Source organism: Daldinia childiae (genome assembly GCF_008694065.1).
Source record: "Daldinia childiae strain JS-1345 chromosome Unknown Scaffold4, whole genome shotgun sequence".
NCBI lineage: Eukaryota > Fungi > Ascomycota > Sordariomycetes > Xylariales > Hypoxylaceae > Daldinia > Daldinia childiae.
Window position 1 is genome coordinate 1,242,776 of NW_022984645.1, and position 16,562 is coordinate 1,259,337.

Sequence of the window (16,562 nt, forward strand, 5' to 3'; positions counted from 1 at the left end):
ATATTAAATATCAAATATGCATGTATAAGCATTACAACAGAAAATATTTGATATTTTAATTAGGTAGTCATTATACAGCTTTTTGGAGCTATTCTATACCAGGCGATAACAAAAGGTGAGTACCGTCAAAGTGAATATCGTAGAGGTGAGTGTAAAATTTCCTCTCCGTAGTGATCCTTCTTCAATCTTCTAGTTCACCGGCACCGAACCCTAATACATAAACACCATAAATAATCCATATCGGTCGATTTATGCCGAGGCCGTCGTATCGGGCGAAAAGGTCTCGTAGTTCAATATGTTGGCCCTGTATATATGGTAGAATATCTAACCACGGCCTGAAATGGAATCGGAATCGGAATCGAAGTCTTCTCAGGTGTATATATGTTGCAGTGGCGATGTTATGCGCCAGAGTTGTTGATACGCTGATAAGGAGGACTCGATATAAGATGCCAGGCATGATGGTGTGGTGAGTGAGATGTAGATGGGGATGAGTCGGTGTGTCTGTTGGTACAAATATGAATAATTGTTGGTTGGTATGTTAAGGAGCTTTTACTTATGAGAATAGGAGGCTCGAATAAGTTAGGAGGTATTCTTTGATTTAAACAATGATTTATGAGATTGGAGAGGTATGGGAGCTAGTTGGATATTATATACTTATTCCTTATTTGTTAATACCTTTAGAGAAGGTTTACACTTCGAATCTTGATACGGAGTAGCTTCTGTATGAATTATTTAGTTTTCTAATATTGACAGTGCGTAACATGAAAATTTTTAATGATATATTAGGTATCTAGTCATTAGCTTGAGCCTGAGCTTGAAAGCCAAATTGCGCATGGATGATAGGCGTGGGTATTTAAGTCTCATAGAATAGCTTTGCGAAAACATTTTAACAATCTTCATAGTTTCTTCTTTGACAAGGAGCAAAAAAGAAGACATGAATAGCAATTACTAACTCTCTAACCTAATATTTATACCCTTAGAGATAGGAAAGTAATTTAGCCACTTAAAAGAGCTAGAATTCAACCAAAGGTGGGACCTACCTGTTATGTAATAACCCCTCCCCCACTATAGCATTACGTCATGAATAACCTTCCTATATATGAGTAGAAAATGCGCAAATTTTTAATCCGAATTGGTGTAGTGGCTAACATTTGACGCTCTCAAAGATTTAACAATCATGGAACCGTCAAGCCCGGGGTTCGATTCCCCGATTCGGAGTTTCTTTTTCGTGTTTCGATATACTTTTTTTACCTTTTCTAGTAGGTTCGGTAAATGGATCTTTCCCTTGTACCTACTACGTCTTTTAACCATCGAGTCCTTAATAATGCATGCCATCCCCTTTAAATGCGATGCTATTCTTAAAGATGCGGATCGATCCGTCGCCCTTCCCCTTCTTGCTTTCCGATTTTTGGCCAATCTTCCATCTTATGTTTCACGGATGGCCCTATGATGACTATGCTTACTTACAATAACCAAGAGGCCTTTTATCCTACACAAGTCTCTATATCCTAGCTTTCCTTGTATGCTTTGGTTTCGGGTGATAGTCTTGCGATTTGAATCTCTAGGTGATCGGGTATTAGCTCCGACTTTAGCTCCTCCTGTCTTTCCTTACGAACTAAGCCTAAGACCTAAACAAGAACCTATTGAATGAATGGCTCACCTGGTACACGGATATGGAATCATAGAGGGTCCAGGACGTGTGACATTGAGGTCATGTGATACCCCTGAATCCGAACGTGCCCCCTGGCTCCTCAGCACTAGTACTATCGATATAGTCTATATAATGAGGCCTTGCTATCTAGATGGTCTTAGAATATCGGCAGTAGTTAATCTAAGTATCACCTGGATCAATAAAACCACTTTAACCTCGATATTGACGTTATTACTTTTAAACCAAGCCTAGATCGTTACACCTCTCGGGCACCGCATATTAATTAAGGGGAAGGTATACGTCTTATGTTTTGATATATGTTATTGAAATGAATCGAGTCAAATCGAAATGGAGCAGGGCTATTATATGAACTCTGGGTGAAAGTAATTACGATGCGCGAGGAACCAGAAGCCGCCAAACCGCCGTGGCTGTCCTTCCTCCCATTATCTTCCCTCCTCTGTCCATACATCTGATTTTAGTAATCATCTAATTGAATATTCCCTAACCGGTGATTATTTCAATTCTTATTCGTTATTAACGAGGACATATCCCCGAGCTGCCAAGATATTATTGCGCGAAGGACTAAGCTGAAAAGAGGACATGTTTAATGTGACCGCAGGACGGAAAATTGCATATAGTTATCGTGAGGGGACACAGGTCTAACAAACAATGAATTCTGGGAACGAGAGATACGTCTCACATCCTAGGCAAAGGTAAAGGTGTGTGTGTGTATCTATCTATAGATAAATTTAGCTGCTATCTAGTTAAAGAGCGACATATAGCCTTTATCAGACTGTCATAATAAACAGTGACCCCCGCCTCCCTTCCTTTCGTGATGATCCCATCCGAATATACTCACTAAGCTAATTATCACTACAAAGTAGCTACTGGAATTGGAGTGCATCCAATAGACTTTGGTACTGAGTTGGTCAAGACCTAGAGATTTAATTACCAGGACCCGTTGGAGCCCCAATCCGCTTCGAGAATTTGTCTTTAAATATCTGGAAGGACCTAGTAATGCCCAACTCCTCCAGATATGCGGTAACGTGATGCTGACTGGAATGTGCTTTCACGTCGCTCACGCTTTCGATAGGGTCTTTAGGTGGGGGGCGACCAACGAAGTTTTGTCCCGGAAGGGGAGTATACGGTATGAACGAATCTCTGGATTTGTCCTTAGCGTCGCATACCACATCTTCTGCAAAAGGCTGAAAGTCATCGCTGCAGTGGAGAATCTTGGTTAGAATATTATCGAGATTTCTTTTGTGGTCAGGATTAATAGACCAAGCCTGGGGCACGATGTCGTAAATGTTATAGAAGTCTGTGTTGTAGACCTTGTAGTCTTCGCTTGATACCTGAGGATCCTTGGGGAAGACTTCGGAATATTTCTTGGCGAAAACGTCGTTTCCGGGAGAAGCTCCGGCGGACGGCAGAACCTTGACCGTATTTCTAGAGCCAATCTTAGACCCTGCCAATCCCAATGCAGAAGTCGGAGCAAGGGCTCCTCCTAGACTGTGACCTGTGAAGACGACGGTGTAATCTGGATCAAGCTGCTGCAAGTACTCATCGATACGCAGACCACTATTAACTGCCGTACTAGGATTGTTCAACACATTCCACGTGCCATCGCAGATTCCCTTTGCACAATAGGACTTGGAAGGGTCTAGCTGATCGGAATTGGCCTTTTCGGGTTTAGGAATGCCCTGAGAAGACCACGACTCAACCCAGACATCAAAGTCCACGACCTCAGTGACATTGAGATCTTGTGTTATGTCTGCATCTGAATTCTTCGCCGTACCTGCAATGGAAACAGCGCAGACTTTATCAATGTCATTAATGGCCGCAAACCAGACATTGTCCGGACCGCCTTTCGGCTCATCAGGCTTCTCTTTGAAGACTCTTGGCCCCCAGGAAATAGACCAGGTGCCTATCAAACGTGGAAGGATATCTTCAAGAATTTCCTCTAGTGCAGCTTGGAGGTTTGCTTCTGTGCCTTCCGTGCTCGAGACGAGGTTGGAGGCAAAAGAAAGGCAGTAGATTTGTTGGAACAAGTCGTAGTCGCGCCCAGCCATTTTGAACTGACTGTAATAAGATCCTAGTAGAGGGCGTTAAAGATTATAATATATCTATGTATTAGATGATTGAGAAATGAATTGAGTTGGAGAAGGGCTTGATCCGAGAGAATATATGAGACTTAAATAATGATTTTACTCTACGAGGACGGGTCGGAACTTGTCTTCTCATCTTAGCTATTCTTTACACAATCCTAGGTTTCGGTAAGCTCAAGCATGATTGTAGACACATGCTTAATTACTATGCATTATCCTGGCCAATCTCGATAGTCTATTGTTCCGAATAATCCACCCTCTAGAAGCCACCATGTCTCATCGGAGGCAATATAGTTTAAGATTTACGTGAAATCATGTAATGGTAGCTGATGGTACGTAAGTATTCTATTCATGTGACATCATATCAGTCGATGCGGTGCAGTAAGGAGGAGCTGAAATGTTGTGATTCCATGGCTTGTGAGACTTATTTTTTAACCGGTGAACGGTGTCTAGGTGTCTCCAAGGAAATAATGAATGGAGTGGGGTTGTTCTATTGTTGCCAATATATCTCTTTAGGATGGCTTAACCAAACTGAAAAGCCACCATGTCTGTCGGGACTGGTTTGGAGTTTGATAGGTCGTGGGACGTGACTTTGATAAGAGATGGCCGTCAGCATTAGTCGTGTAAGTCATCAAATTGCGTAAAGGGCATGGACCATTGGCTAGATTCCAAATGATATAGTATTCCTCACGCAGCCTGTACATATGGCTCATAATTCATTCAGCAGTGCTGTGAAACCGGGAAATTTTTTGAAGTTGAGGTACAACTATCGTAGGTATAGGTAGTGACTATTGGCAGGGACTTCGTGTTTCTTTTCGTTGGTTCTGGCAAGACAGCTGTCTTGACCCCATGTTTCTTCGCGCTCCCTTTCCTAGCTCATATTCTTGCTCATGCTATAATTTCGTTTCTAGCTTATCTAGAACTTCTGTTCAGCCACTAACCGAACCTCCCGTTCAGGGGCTTATAATATAGAGAATAGGAGAATCGGAGCTCTATCGGATGCAACTCACCTGGCTATGATCTTATTCTACCTGGCGGACCATTCTCCTTTTGGCAAACATTGCATCATCTTCTTCAATACCTACCTATGCATCATGTAGCTGCTGTTCTCGCATGCAAAGATACCATTGCCAATATATAACGTCTAACAGTTTACAGCCATATACAGCAACATATATAATTATGCATAACGTAATTTATTCTAGTTATCATTAGAATATTGCAATTCCGAATGTCGGCACCTTTGATTCTACGTAATTCGAATGTATGTGATATCGTCTGGTACGCCAACATAGGCTTATTGTCTAGTCCTACCCGTTGTTCTCCTTGTCAAGGACAAACACACGCAAGTTACGTGAGATATATTAAAAATTTGTATAATATTCTTTGATACTATAAAAAGGTTTATTAAGAAGCCCAACGCCGACGCTATGTGATTAGCATTCACGAAATCATTGTTCGAATTCAATTATTTTGACTTGTTCATGCCTGGGCACGTCCACCACTTCCCGTCTTGACGCCCTCTAGAACAACAGCCCAAGTACCTGCTTCGCCTCCGAATCCAGCATAACCGGCAGCAATCCGGCGCATGAGAAGCGTATCCTTCGCCACAGCCAGCCGCTTCCCCTCGCCGCTCTCCAAGCTTTCCCTGAACCACTGCTCTTCTTGGGCATCAAAGGGTAAGCTAGTTAAATCGAGCGCCCTCTCGGCTGACTCATCGTTATGAGCAGACTCCAACACGGATAGGACAAGGCGTTGAAAAAGTTGCCGACGCATGGACTCAGCATGTGACCGTGAAAACTGAAAGGCGTCAATAACGCTTGATCGTGCGAGAGCATCAAATAGTAATTCTAATGCCGAAGACGATTGAATAATAGGCTGAACTGTATGGTAATAAGCAAGAGGCAGACTATAGTCGCCATTCTTAGCGTTGCGGACAAGAACGGTGATAATATCGTCGACGAAATCGGGTTGGAGCGACGGATGTGTAAGATATTGCAATGCAAGATCAAATTGTAGTGCGTCCATATGCCATAATCCCTTCATGAAGATCCTGTAATTTTTAGGCAGGCTGGTACGCTGAGCGTGGGTTTCAGCCCGGCTAGACCCATTTCGATCGTCAACGTCGAGTAGTAGATAGAATACTACCGAGAGCTTGTGGTGAAGGGTAGCGTTCTTAGTCTCGCATATTTGATTGTATAATTGTCGAAGAGCATCACTGTTTTTGGGAGGATAGTGGCTAGTAGCTATGCGTAGGTAGAAATTGATATTAGCAAAATAACTAGAATATAAAATGCCAGTTAGATAGTATAGATATGTACCTTTTGATAAGTTAAGAGCTTTCATTACTCGATCAATAAACAAGGAACCCTCAAGACTTCGTCGAGAAGCTTCAAGGTGTTGGATAACATTGCGGTCATAAGGGAATGGATCCAGAGAACCGAAAATGCGGTCGAACCTGGAGGGATCGAGCATTTTTGATGATTGGAAACTCAAACAAAAGAAATAAGTATCTTAAAATATAATCTTCTTGTACAGGTAATTATTCGATATCGTGATAACTTGAGCTGTGAAAGGGAACCTTGACCTTGGAAGATTGTAAAATGTAGATGCGCCGGCAATTCATCGGTCAAGATGGTCAAGATGGTGAGAAACAACCGCGTTTGGATAGCTGTGTAAGGCTTAAGCTGTTTAGCTGTTGAAAGGAAGCTAACGACACGCTACCACGCTACCAGGTACAGATTGATATCGGCTTAGTAATAACTCTAATTCCGGTGATTGTACATATATTTAGGTACCTAGGTACCTCCAGGCTAGCGATTGTGGTGGGGGTTAAGGTTGTGGGGGATTGGAAACTTGCAAGTTGTTTTTGTTTACTTTCTACCCGAGACACGAGCACCTAATTTATTCTGCCCGCTATCAATTATCAATTAAGCAATCAAACGTGCTACCGCGACAACGATAACGACAACAACGACAACTGGTCGACAAATCTATTCCACCTCGATTATTTACGGCTCAAGTATAACCGACTTTGTTCCCCTGGAGTAACCCAATTTTATCAACAATGTCCACCAGACCGACTCGTCGTGCCGCAGCGGCTCGGCGCACAGCTATAATTGAATCGGAAGACGAAGAGGAAGAGGTCGCGAACACTACTAGAAAAATAAAAGAAGAAGAAAGCGAGGAAGAATTTGCCCCTGAGACATCAACCGCTAGAACTTCGCGCCGTCAAACACAGAGCAGAAGGAAGTCTACGGTGCCTGCGACACCGCGCGGAGGTCGTCCTAGGAAGAGCACCGCCGCCAGCGTCGCCTTAGAGCCATCTATCGAAGAGAGCCAGGCCCCTGATCCCGATCACACTGCTACCTCCATACTCAGCCCAGAGCCAACCCCTAATAAAGCCATTCCGAGGAAACGGAAGAGCGCTGCCCCGCGAAAAGTTGTCAAGGAGCTCACACCTATCAAGGAGCCCACGCCCGAGGCCACACCCGAAAGTCAGCCCCATATACCGACACCCGCCCAGTCTGAGGAACCATCCGAGCTTCACGGCACGCCCTTGGCTGATATTACCGCCCAGAGCGTAAACCAGCAACAGCAGGACCCAGATGAAACCATTACTCAGGTTAAGCCTATTCGGGCCATGGACACTATCCTAGAGAGGCCTATGGATATCGTTCTAAAGTCGCGTAAGATGGCAGTACCTGTCGTTGAAGATACAGGTCCTAGAGCTCGTATTGTTATCACGTACTTGATCTTGACCAACTTTAAGAGTTACGCCGGAAGACAGGAGGTTGGCCCGTTCCATTCCTCTTTCTCTTCAGTCGTAGGACCCAACGGTTCCGGTAAATCGAATGTCATCGATTCGCTTCTTTTCGTCTTCGGATTTAGGGCGAGTAAGATGCGACAAGGCAAGATATCTGCTTTGATCCACAACTCCGCGGCCCACCCAAATCTAGATCACTGTGAAGTGGCTGTTCATTTCCAGGAGGTCATGGACCTGGTTAGTTTAATATGATATGATAGCATATAAGGATGTCATGCTGATTTTACATTTAGCCCGGGGGCGGAACGGAAGTAATTCCTAATTCCCAAATTATTATCTCGAGAAAAGCATTCAAAAATAACTCGAGTAAATACTACATTAATGGGGGCGAGTCTAATTTCACAACAGTAACTACTCTACTACGCGACCGAGGAATCGATCTCGACCATAAGCGTTTTCTCATCCTACAAGGTGAGGTCGAATCAATTGCTCAGATGAAGGCTAAGGCTGGCAATGAGCACGAGGACGGTCTACTAGAATATTTAGAAGATATAATCGGTACCTCTAAATATAAAACGCCTATCGAAGAGGCAGCAGCAGAAGTAGAAACTCTTAATGAAGTTTGTATGGAGAAGAGCGGCCGTGTTCAACATGTTGAAAAGGAGAAGAACGGCCTCGAGGATAAGAAGAATAAAGCATTGGCCTTTATCCGCGACGAAAACGACTTGACTCTGAAGCAGTCAGCGCTCTATCAGCTTTACATTAGCGAGTGCAATAACAACGTGAGCGTGACTGAAGAGGCAATTAGCCAGATGCAGGCTCAGCTTGACGCCGAACTCGAGAAGCATCAAGGCAGCGAGCAGGTTATTAAACAGTTGCAAAAAGCCTATGCTAGGGGTTCCAAGGAGTTTGAGGCCCAGGAAAAGAATGTTCAGGTCCTTGTCAAGGAGGTTTCTAAGTTCGAGCAGGAGAGAGTCAAGTTCGACGAGAAACGTAAATTCTTGTCTGACAAGCAGAAGAAACTCGAGAAGACAATTGCAAATGCCGAAAAGTCCGCCGCGGAAGCTGAGGAAACCGCTGAGCAATGCACCGAAGAGATTGCTTCGCGTGTCGAGGAGATCGCCGCTCTTGAAGAGCGCATGCAGGAAGAGGAGGCAGAACTCGCAACGATACGAGATAGCTTAAAAGGCAAGACGCAAGGATTCTCGGATCAGATTGCAGCCAAGCAGAAATCCCTAGAGCCTTGGAAAGAGAAGATCAACCAGAAGCAGTCTGCGATTGCTGTTGCCGAGTCCGAAATGGCCATCCTCGAAGAGAAGGCTAATGCTGGCGCTGTAGCTCTTGAGGACATGCAGACGAAGATTGCTAATATCGAAGAAGGCCGGAAAGCTAAATTGGTAGAACTTAAGGAGTGTCAAGCCGAAAAGGCAAAACTGGAGAAAGAAGCAAAAAAGGTCGTTGCTAACTTAGAAAGCCTAGTCCAAATGGAGCCCAAAGCTCGGGCAGAGGTTTCAAATGCTCGACAAAAGGCAGAAGAAGCGCGATCTAGCCTTTCTCAGACGCAAACTCGAGGCAACGTGCTTACCGCACTAATGCGAATGAAAGAATCAGGACGGATCGATAGCTTTCACGGCCGTCTCGGGAATCTAGGCACGATTGATGAGAGGTATGATGTTGCTATATCTACGGCCTGCCCGTCTCTCAACAACTTCGTTACCGACACGGTGGAGGCAGGCCAGCAATGCATCGAGTATCTTCGCAAGACCAATCTCGGGCGTGGTAACTTTATATGTCTAGATAAGCTGCGTTCGTACAATTTACAGCCTATCCAAACACCCGAGAATGCACCACGCCTATTCGACCTGATTAAAGCTAAAGAAGACAAATTCCGCCCTGCTTTCTACCACTCGCTGCAAGATACTCTTGTCGCCAGAGACTTAGCTCAAGCAAACCGGATTGCATATGGTGCTAGAAGATGGCGGGTAGTCACACTTGATGGAGAACTTATTGACAAGAGCGGTACTATGTCTGGAGGTGGAAATACCACCAAGAGGGGCTTAATGTCGAGCAAGCTCGTGGCTGATACGTCTAAGGAGCAAGTCACCAAGCTTGAGAACGACCGCGACGCTATTGAGCAGCAGTTCGAGGAAATCCAGGATCACCAACGAGAGCTCGAGTCCCGCTTGAGGTATCTGAAGGATCAGATTCCTCAGTTGGATACCAAGATGCAAAAAATTGGCTTAGAGATTCAAAGCGCCGAGAAAAATCTTATGGACTCCCAGCGACGCATCAAAGAGCTCGGCAAAGAGCAGCAACCATCTCAGTCTGACGACAACAGAGTCGCTGTACTGCAAAAGGAGATCTCCAAGTTAAACAAGGAGGTGTCAAAACTCCACTCCGAAACGGAAGGCTTGGAAGCAGAGATTAAAGAGCTTCAGGACAAGATCATGGAAGTTGGCGGAGAGAAGCTTCGTGCTCAGCGCACAAAGGTTGATGCTATTAAAGAAGAGATCGCCTCTCATAACGAGGAAACATCGAACGCTGAGGTAAGGAAGGCTAAAGCAGAAAAGTCGAAGACGAAGCTTGAAAAAGACCACGCCAAGGCTACTAGAGAGCTAGAAGCCGCGGTACGCGACCTTGAGAAGCTAGAAGAAGAGGTCGAGAACCAAGGTAGCAAATCCGAATCTTTGAACGCTCGTGTCGAGGAGGCGGAAGAGGAACTAGCAGAAAAGAAAAAGGAACTTTCTACATTAAAATCCGAATTAGACGAGAAGACATCTGAACTTAACGAAACGCGCGCGGTCGAGATCGAGATGCGTAATAAACTAGAGGAGAACCAGAAAGTACTCGCCGAAAACCAGAAGCGCCTGCGTTACTGGGATGAGAAGCTAGGAAAACTCGTCCTCCAGAACGTCAGCGATTTGAGCGGACCCCCAGCTGCCAAGAAGCCGACCAGACAAGTAAGCAAAGAAACAGCGGGAGACGAGGAGGAAGAGCAGCAAGATCAGCCAGAGGAACAGGCAGAACAGCAGGAGGAAGAGGGGCAAGAGGGGCAAGAGGAAGAGCCGGAACAACAACCCGAGGAGCTTCCGCGCTTCACGGAGGATGAGCTGCAAGATATGAACAAAGAGACTCTTAAGGCCGAGATTGCTGCACTTGAAGAAAAGACGCAAAATGTCAATGTGGATGTCGGCGTCTTATCCGAGTACCGCCGTAGAGTTGAGGAACATGCAGCTCGGTCTTCCGACTTGGCAAGTGCCGTTCAGCAGCGCGACGCCGCCAAGAAACGTTGCGACGACCTGCGCCGGTTAAGACTGGAAGGTTTCATGGAAGGCTTCAGCATCATTTCTCTCCGGCTTAAGGAGATGTACCAGATGATCACGATGGGTGGTAATGCTGAACTGGAGCTCGTCGACAGCTTGGATCCCTTCAGCGAAGGCATCCTGTTCTCAGTCATGCCGCCGAAGAAGAGCTGGAAGAACATTAGCAACCTCAGTGGTGGTGAAAAGACATTATCTAGTCTTGCGCTAGTGTTTGCCCTGCACCATTACAAGCCGACGCCTCTTTATGTCATGGACGAGATCGACGCCGCCCTAGATTTCAGGAATGTAAGTATTCCCCTATACTTCCAGCTTCTCGTTAAGTCTTGCGAAATATTTGCTAACCACGATATTAACTAGGTGTCCATTGTGGCAAACTACATCAAAGAACGGACGAAGAACGCACAATTCGTAGTCATCTCGCTACGCAACAATATGTTCGAGCTCGCAGCCCGACTAGTCGGCGTATACAAAGTCAACCATATGACCAAGAGCGTAACGATTGAGAACCGCGACTTTATCGATCGCGGTGCGATGGCGAGGCAGCAGCAACAACAGCAACAACAACACGGCCAGACCGTGGTCTCATGACGAGATGAATGACTTCCATTAGAATACATATGATATTTATTGATCGTGTATTGATCGCGTTAGCGCGGAGCGCGATGGATTGCGATGTTTGGACTAGCAGTCAACGCGATGTCCATCACGGATTTGATGAATGGTGGGCGCATAATGACATGAATAGGTATCCAAATGCGCGCTGGAGCGAAGCTTGTTTGGAATATGAATACATATTATGATGGGTGTAAAGTAGACCTAGGTTACCTGCCAGTTACCCCCTAGAACCTTCTTATAGATGTAATCTAGGGAACAAAATGTATGTAATAACCGTCTAGTGCTATAAACGTCTTTGTTACATGTAATCATAGAAGATTCAATTACATTGGTTAGTCTTCTAGATGATCTAGCCTAGATTACTGTATTATATATGCTTGATTTGCAAAATTATTAACTACTAACAAGGAAGCAACTGCTAAAGCTTCCCCACATCTCCAAAGGGCGTGTAACTCAGTGGTAGAGTGCTCGCTTCGCATGCGAGAAGTCCAGGGTTCGACTCCCTGCTCGTCCATCTTTTTGCTCTATCTATATAGAGAATCTATTCATCTATCTAATGATGAATAGACGCTCTTTATTTTTTTGTATTTCCCTTATTTATTTAGCTTAGAGACTTCAGGTAGCCTCGTAATGATAGGGTTCGGTTAATTTTTTATACCTTATTCTCAGAATAGAAACGCTAGATGCTGCATAGAGAATTAGGTGATACTGGGGATTCGATGACCTATTTAATTCTTCATCCTACTTGACCAAAATTTTATTATTTCGATTATGAAGTGTACCAGATCATTCATGTCACAAGGTCTTTAGCAATACCGAATTAAAGAGGTGATTAGACCGTCTAGTTAAATAAATATTTTGTTCAGTATGATAGTCTTCAAAGCCCAACTAACTATCCAGACCGAAGTTTCAAATTTACTTCTTAATGGGAAATCCAAGTCACAGAGGGCGAAAGCCGTAATTATGCATGGCCAATAAAAAGCAGTTGTTTACGTCGTGGCAATATGACTTGATTCATAAGTCATTATCTGAGGTAGTAATCATACCGAAAACCGTTTTTCATGCAAGTGAAACCATTTCCGATGACCAGATTCATCGTCCCAGACCCTATCACTCCCCTAGACACCGAAAAGAAGCATTTAGGCAACCTTGGCAGTCTGGGTGGGAGTCACCTTCTTGCCATCCTTGTTGTAACGCACACGCGGGGGAGGGGCCCTGTTTCGGCGGCCAACACGCGATCGGACACTAGAGATAGACTGTTAGTAGGTATAATTCGTGATCGAGGAGAGGAGGGATAGGAGGAGTTTTCGTTCGAGGTTCAACCAAGGCTCATCTCAGGCGCATACGCTGCCCGCTGATGAGCGCGTAGTCTGTCACCTAAACGGGACGACGTACCGGACAATCTTGCCGTGGATAGCACAAGAGACACAGTACTGCAGCTTGAGGTACATCTTGGGAACCGTGTACTCGGCGAAGACGGAGGCGTCCGAGATATCACCTGTGGGCGAAATCAGTTAGTTTAGCTCATAATTAATATCTAAAGGAAGGGAAACGTACGGATGGCGGCGGACTCGACCATGTTACGGATGGTGAAGCGCTTGATAGCCTTATCCTTAGGGGTGCATCGCGAGCAGTTGCTGCATCGGATGGGCTTGACGTGGCCACGACCCTTCTTGTTGCGGCCGTTGTTCTTTCTCTTCTTGACCATGATGACGGTATTCTATATTATTGCTATAATGTTAGAAAATGGTAATTGATAAGAATCAATGTGGGTAAACACTAAGAGACGAGGTTCTAACGTACAGGACTTTCTGGTTGGAAGTTGTCAAAAAGAGAAAGTTGGGCTGGTGGATTGGAAGAGTTGTTTTCTGTCTTGAAATTGGTGCGCGCAACTTTGTCTAAGGTACAAAATTGTTTAGAGGACACTCCACTGCAAAGTAAAAAGAATTGGGCCAATCAGAGTAGAGTTAGTTGATGGAGGGGCAAAATTAGCTACTACAAATAGGCAAATAGGTGCGACAGGGCAAGTAGGATAATAAACCCTAGCACGTGATTTTATCGGTAATTCGAGTTGAATTACCTAATCATTTTCTCATGAAGACCCACCACACCACCAAAATTGTACTTCCATAACTTTTCGAGGCTCCAATTCCCCCTCCTACTTTTTTTCCTTTCTCCAAACCAAAAATTATCTGGTTGCTTAGGACGGCAATAGCGATATTGTCTAGGTACGTCTTTTCATATTATACAAACTTCTATTCATACAATCTCAAATGATTTTATAATTCCCTTCGCGATGCTATTCTTCATACTTCTACGCATTTAATTTGCGTCGTCGCAGTGTCTGGTCGCATTCCCAAGCGCATCACCAACATCCTAAAATTTCACTCTTAATGGCACTCATCTCTAACATTTAATCTCTCCCAACAGGCAATCATGCAGATTTTCGTCAAGACCCTCACGGGCAAGACTATCACCCTCGAGGTGGAGTCTAGCGACACCATCGACAATGTCAAGTCTAAGATTCAGGACAAGGAGGGAATCCCCCCTGACCAACAGCGATTGATCTTCGCCGGCAAGCAGCTCGAGGATGGCCGAACCCTCTCCGACTACAACATCCAGAAGGAGAGCACCCTCCACCTTGTGCTCCGCCTCCGTGGTGGTGCCAAGAAGCGCAAGAAGAAGGTCTACACTACACCCAAGAAGATTAAGCACAAGCGCAAGAAGACCAAGTTAGCTGTGCTTAAGTACTACAAGGTCGACGGTGATGGAAAGATCGAGCGTCTCCGCCGCGAGTGCCCTGCCGAGACCGTGAGTTACTCCGTACTTTTAATAATTATGAATCAATATACTAATGCTATTCAAACAGTGCGGTGCTGGTGTCTTCATGGCTGCTATGCAGGACCGACAGTACTGTGGCCGATGCCACCTTACCTACGTCTTCGACAAGCAGTAAATGCTTATCGGGTCGTTTTAGGGTGTACACGGTTAGGAGTTTGGAACATCGGAATGGGCTTACGGGAATCATGATAGGACATGGATGACTTAGCTCAGTTTCTATGAATACGAATTCATGCACAAGTACTACTATTCTACTATTTCTAGATTGTGAAATGTTCTTACGTGGCCTCAATACTCCTAGTTCAAGCGCCTATTAACTAATATGTAATCTACAATCTTTATACTATTAGTCTACTTTGAGACCAGGTAGTCAGGTAGTCAAGCCACGGATCAAGTATGATCCTTTATAAAAATTACTTGCTCTCGAATATAGTCCTGGTATCCATATTTCGTAATGCTTATCCGAAGCTGTCATGAAATTCCAGGTATGCAGCATCTTCACATCTATGACGACACAGATATTTCCCTTTACAAAGCCAAAACTTCTGGAGATGAATTATTCATTTTCTTATTCATGGACCTAACTACGGCCATGTGGCGCCTACGTAGTCATTTGTATCTAGTAAACTACGACCTAAGTGGTTCATCGTAAATATATGTCGAACCCATCAGAGCAACCGCCCATAATCCACGAACCCGAATCCATGTAACCCATAGACATTATACAGACCCCCTATGCCCTTTCATTTTATCCGTGTTTTCGACTTAGCAATCTCCATGCTAGTTATTAGGAAACCCGGCCCTAAGATTCTCGTACTTAGTATACGGATACTCGATCAAATTCGGCCTGCGATCCAGCGCTCCTGGTCCACCTAATACATCAACCACATTTCCGATCAAGCTCTCCCTTCCCTCCTTATCGGCACTACTCTCCCACCACATAGCGCCACCCAGCCGTCTTTCCTCCCGAATCCACCATGCTTTCGTCCGCGCCATGTCCACCGTGTCGTAGCTGACCAGTGTCCGTGTATTAGGCTCGTAGCAGTAGCTGGCTCTAGCTTCACGGTCGAAATACTCCGTGGCCCCAGGTAGAGGCAGTTTCTTGTAGTCGTGCACGCCGTTCTCCCAGGTTCCCTCGCCGACACCACTATACCCGCTTCCTAGACCGTCTGTGCCTTGGAACGCGCGCCCGTATAGCGGCATCCCGAGAACGATCTTGCTGGGTGCTACGCCCCGCGATAGGTAGTAATCGACTGCAGCGACCGTGCTGAAGGGTGTGGCGCGCGGGTTTGATGCGCTCGGGTATAGGTTTGCTTGGTGCCCCGCCACTGAGTCCCATGACCCCGCAAAGTCGTACGCCATCAGGTTCCAGAAGTCGAGCACCCGGTCCATACCTTGAATATCAAGCTTTGTGAAGTTCTGCGCGCCGGCTGGACAGGCTACCGTCAGCTCGAAGTGGTATGGCGTAGGCAAGGTACGGCTATACGCGTCCATGGACTCGCGCACGGCGTACAGCAAGGCGACGAAGTCGGCGGCCTCGGCTGGCGATTGCGGATACTCCCAGTCCACATCGATACCATCGAAGCCCAAGTTCTTGATCAGCTCGACGCAGGAATTGGCGAAGTTGGCACGACCTTGGGGCGTAGATGCCGGCTGCTTGAAGTTGCTACTATAGGTCCAGCCACCGACGGAGAGTAAGACCTTGAGTTGTCGGTTCCGGCGCTTTAGAAGGTTGAGCTGCTTGAGACAGCCGTATAAGTTGGTACCGACATCGTTCCAACTGTCGCCTTCCCAGTGAATATCTGTATCAGCCCAGGTATCAGTTAGATAGACCTCGCCGGACTCCGGTCGTACGTTGGCGAAGGCGTATAAGATATGCGTCAACTTCTCGACGGGTAGGTCTTGAGGTCGGTGCTTACGGCCGTAGATGGCCCAGTTGACGAAGTAAGCGACTGTGCGGAATTGGTGTGCCATGTTCACTTCTGCAGTGGGAGGGGAGGAAGAAGGCGAGTTGGAAGTAAGAAAGTCTGGAAGAATACGATAGACTAAGGTGAGGAAAGCTGGTGAGAGTTGGGATGATGAGAACAAGGAGGGGTAGTGATGTGTAAGTATGAAAGCCGCAAGCAATGCTGTCACGGCAAGGATGTAAGGGAGAAAATATCTGAGTCGTGGCATATGCTATGTTTTGGGAAAGAGTAATTTTTATAAGTTTATATAGAATAAGTGATAATGTATTTATTTCTATCTTTATCCTCAAGTGA

At 45.5% G+C, this 16,562-nt stretch overlaps 6 protein-coding genes across 6 annotated transcripts; 2 read left to right on the top strand and 4 right to left on the bottom strand.

The window, feature by feature from the left end:
• Positions 1 to 2,595: 2,595 nt before the first annotated feature.
• Positions 2,596 to 3,720, bottom strand: GL218_04672 (uncharacterized protein; the record flags this gene model as incomplete). Its single annotated transcript, XM_033581292.1, has 1 exon — positions 2,596 to 3,720. One exon carries the CDS (start codon positions 3,718 to 3,720, stop codon positions 2,596 to 2,598), a length of 1,125 nt encoding a protein of 374 aa, XP_033435581.1.
• Positions 3,721 to 5,238: 1,518 nt separating this feature from the next.
• GL218_04673 (uncharacterized protein) lies at positions 5,239 to 6,231 on the bottom strand (the record flags this gene model as incomplete). Its single annotated transcript, XM_033581293.1, has 2 exons — positions 5,239 to 6,002; positions 6,078 to 6,231. The coding sequence occupies 2 exons, from the start codon at positions 6,229 to 6,231 to the stop codon at positions 5,239 to 5,241; spliced, it is 918 nt and encodes a 305-aa protein (XP_033435580.1).
• Positions 6,232 to 6,823: 592 nt separating this feature from the next.
• Positions 6,824 to 11,433, top strand: GL218_04674 (Structural maintenance of chromosomes protein 4; the record flags this gene model as incomplete). The annotated part of the gene is made up of 3 exons (XM_033581294.1): positions 6,824 to 7,759; positions 7,816 to 11,130; positions 11,203 to 11,433. 3 exons carry the CDS (start codon positions 6,824 to 6,826, stop codon positions 11,431 to 11,433), a joined length of 4,482 nt encoding a protein of 1,493 aa, XP_033435579.1.
• A 1,166-nt stretch (positions 11,434 to 12,599) lies between these two features.
• GL218_04675 (40S ribosomal protein S26E) lies at positions 12,600 to 13,168 on the bottom strand (the record flags this gene model as incomplete). Its single annotated transcript, XM_033581295.1, has 3 exons — positions 12,600 to 12,705; positions 12,856 to 12,958; positions 13,018 to 13,168. 3 exons carry the CDS (start codon positions 13,166 to 13,168, stop codon positions 12,600 to 12,602), a joined length of 360 nt encoding a protein of 119 aa, XP_033435578.1.
• Positions 13,169 to 13,896: 728 nt separating this feature from the next.
• GL218_04676 (Ubiquitin-40S ribosomal protein S27a) lies at positions 13,897 to 14,416 on the top strand (the record flags this gene model as incomplete). The annotated part of the gene is made up of 2 exons (XM_033581296.1): positions 13,897 to 14,271; positions 14,330 to 14,416. 2 exons carry the CDS (start codon positions 13,897 to 13,899, stop codon positions 14,414 to 14,416), a joined length of 462 nt encoding a protein of 153 aa, XP_033435577.1.
• A 665-nt stretch (positions 14,417 to 15,081) lies between these two features.
• On the bottom strand, positions 15,082 to 16,275 carry GL218_04677 (Endochitinase B; the record flags this gene model as incomplete). The annotated part of the gene is made up of 1 exon (XM_033581297.1): positions 15,082 to 16,275. The coding sequence occupies one exon, from the start codon at positions 16,273 to 16,275 to the stop codon at positions 15,082 to 15,084; it is 1,194 nt and encodes a 397-aa protein (XP_033435576.1).
• Positions 16,276 to 16,562: the final 287 nt, after the last annotated feature.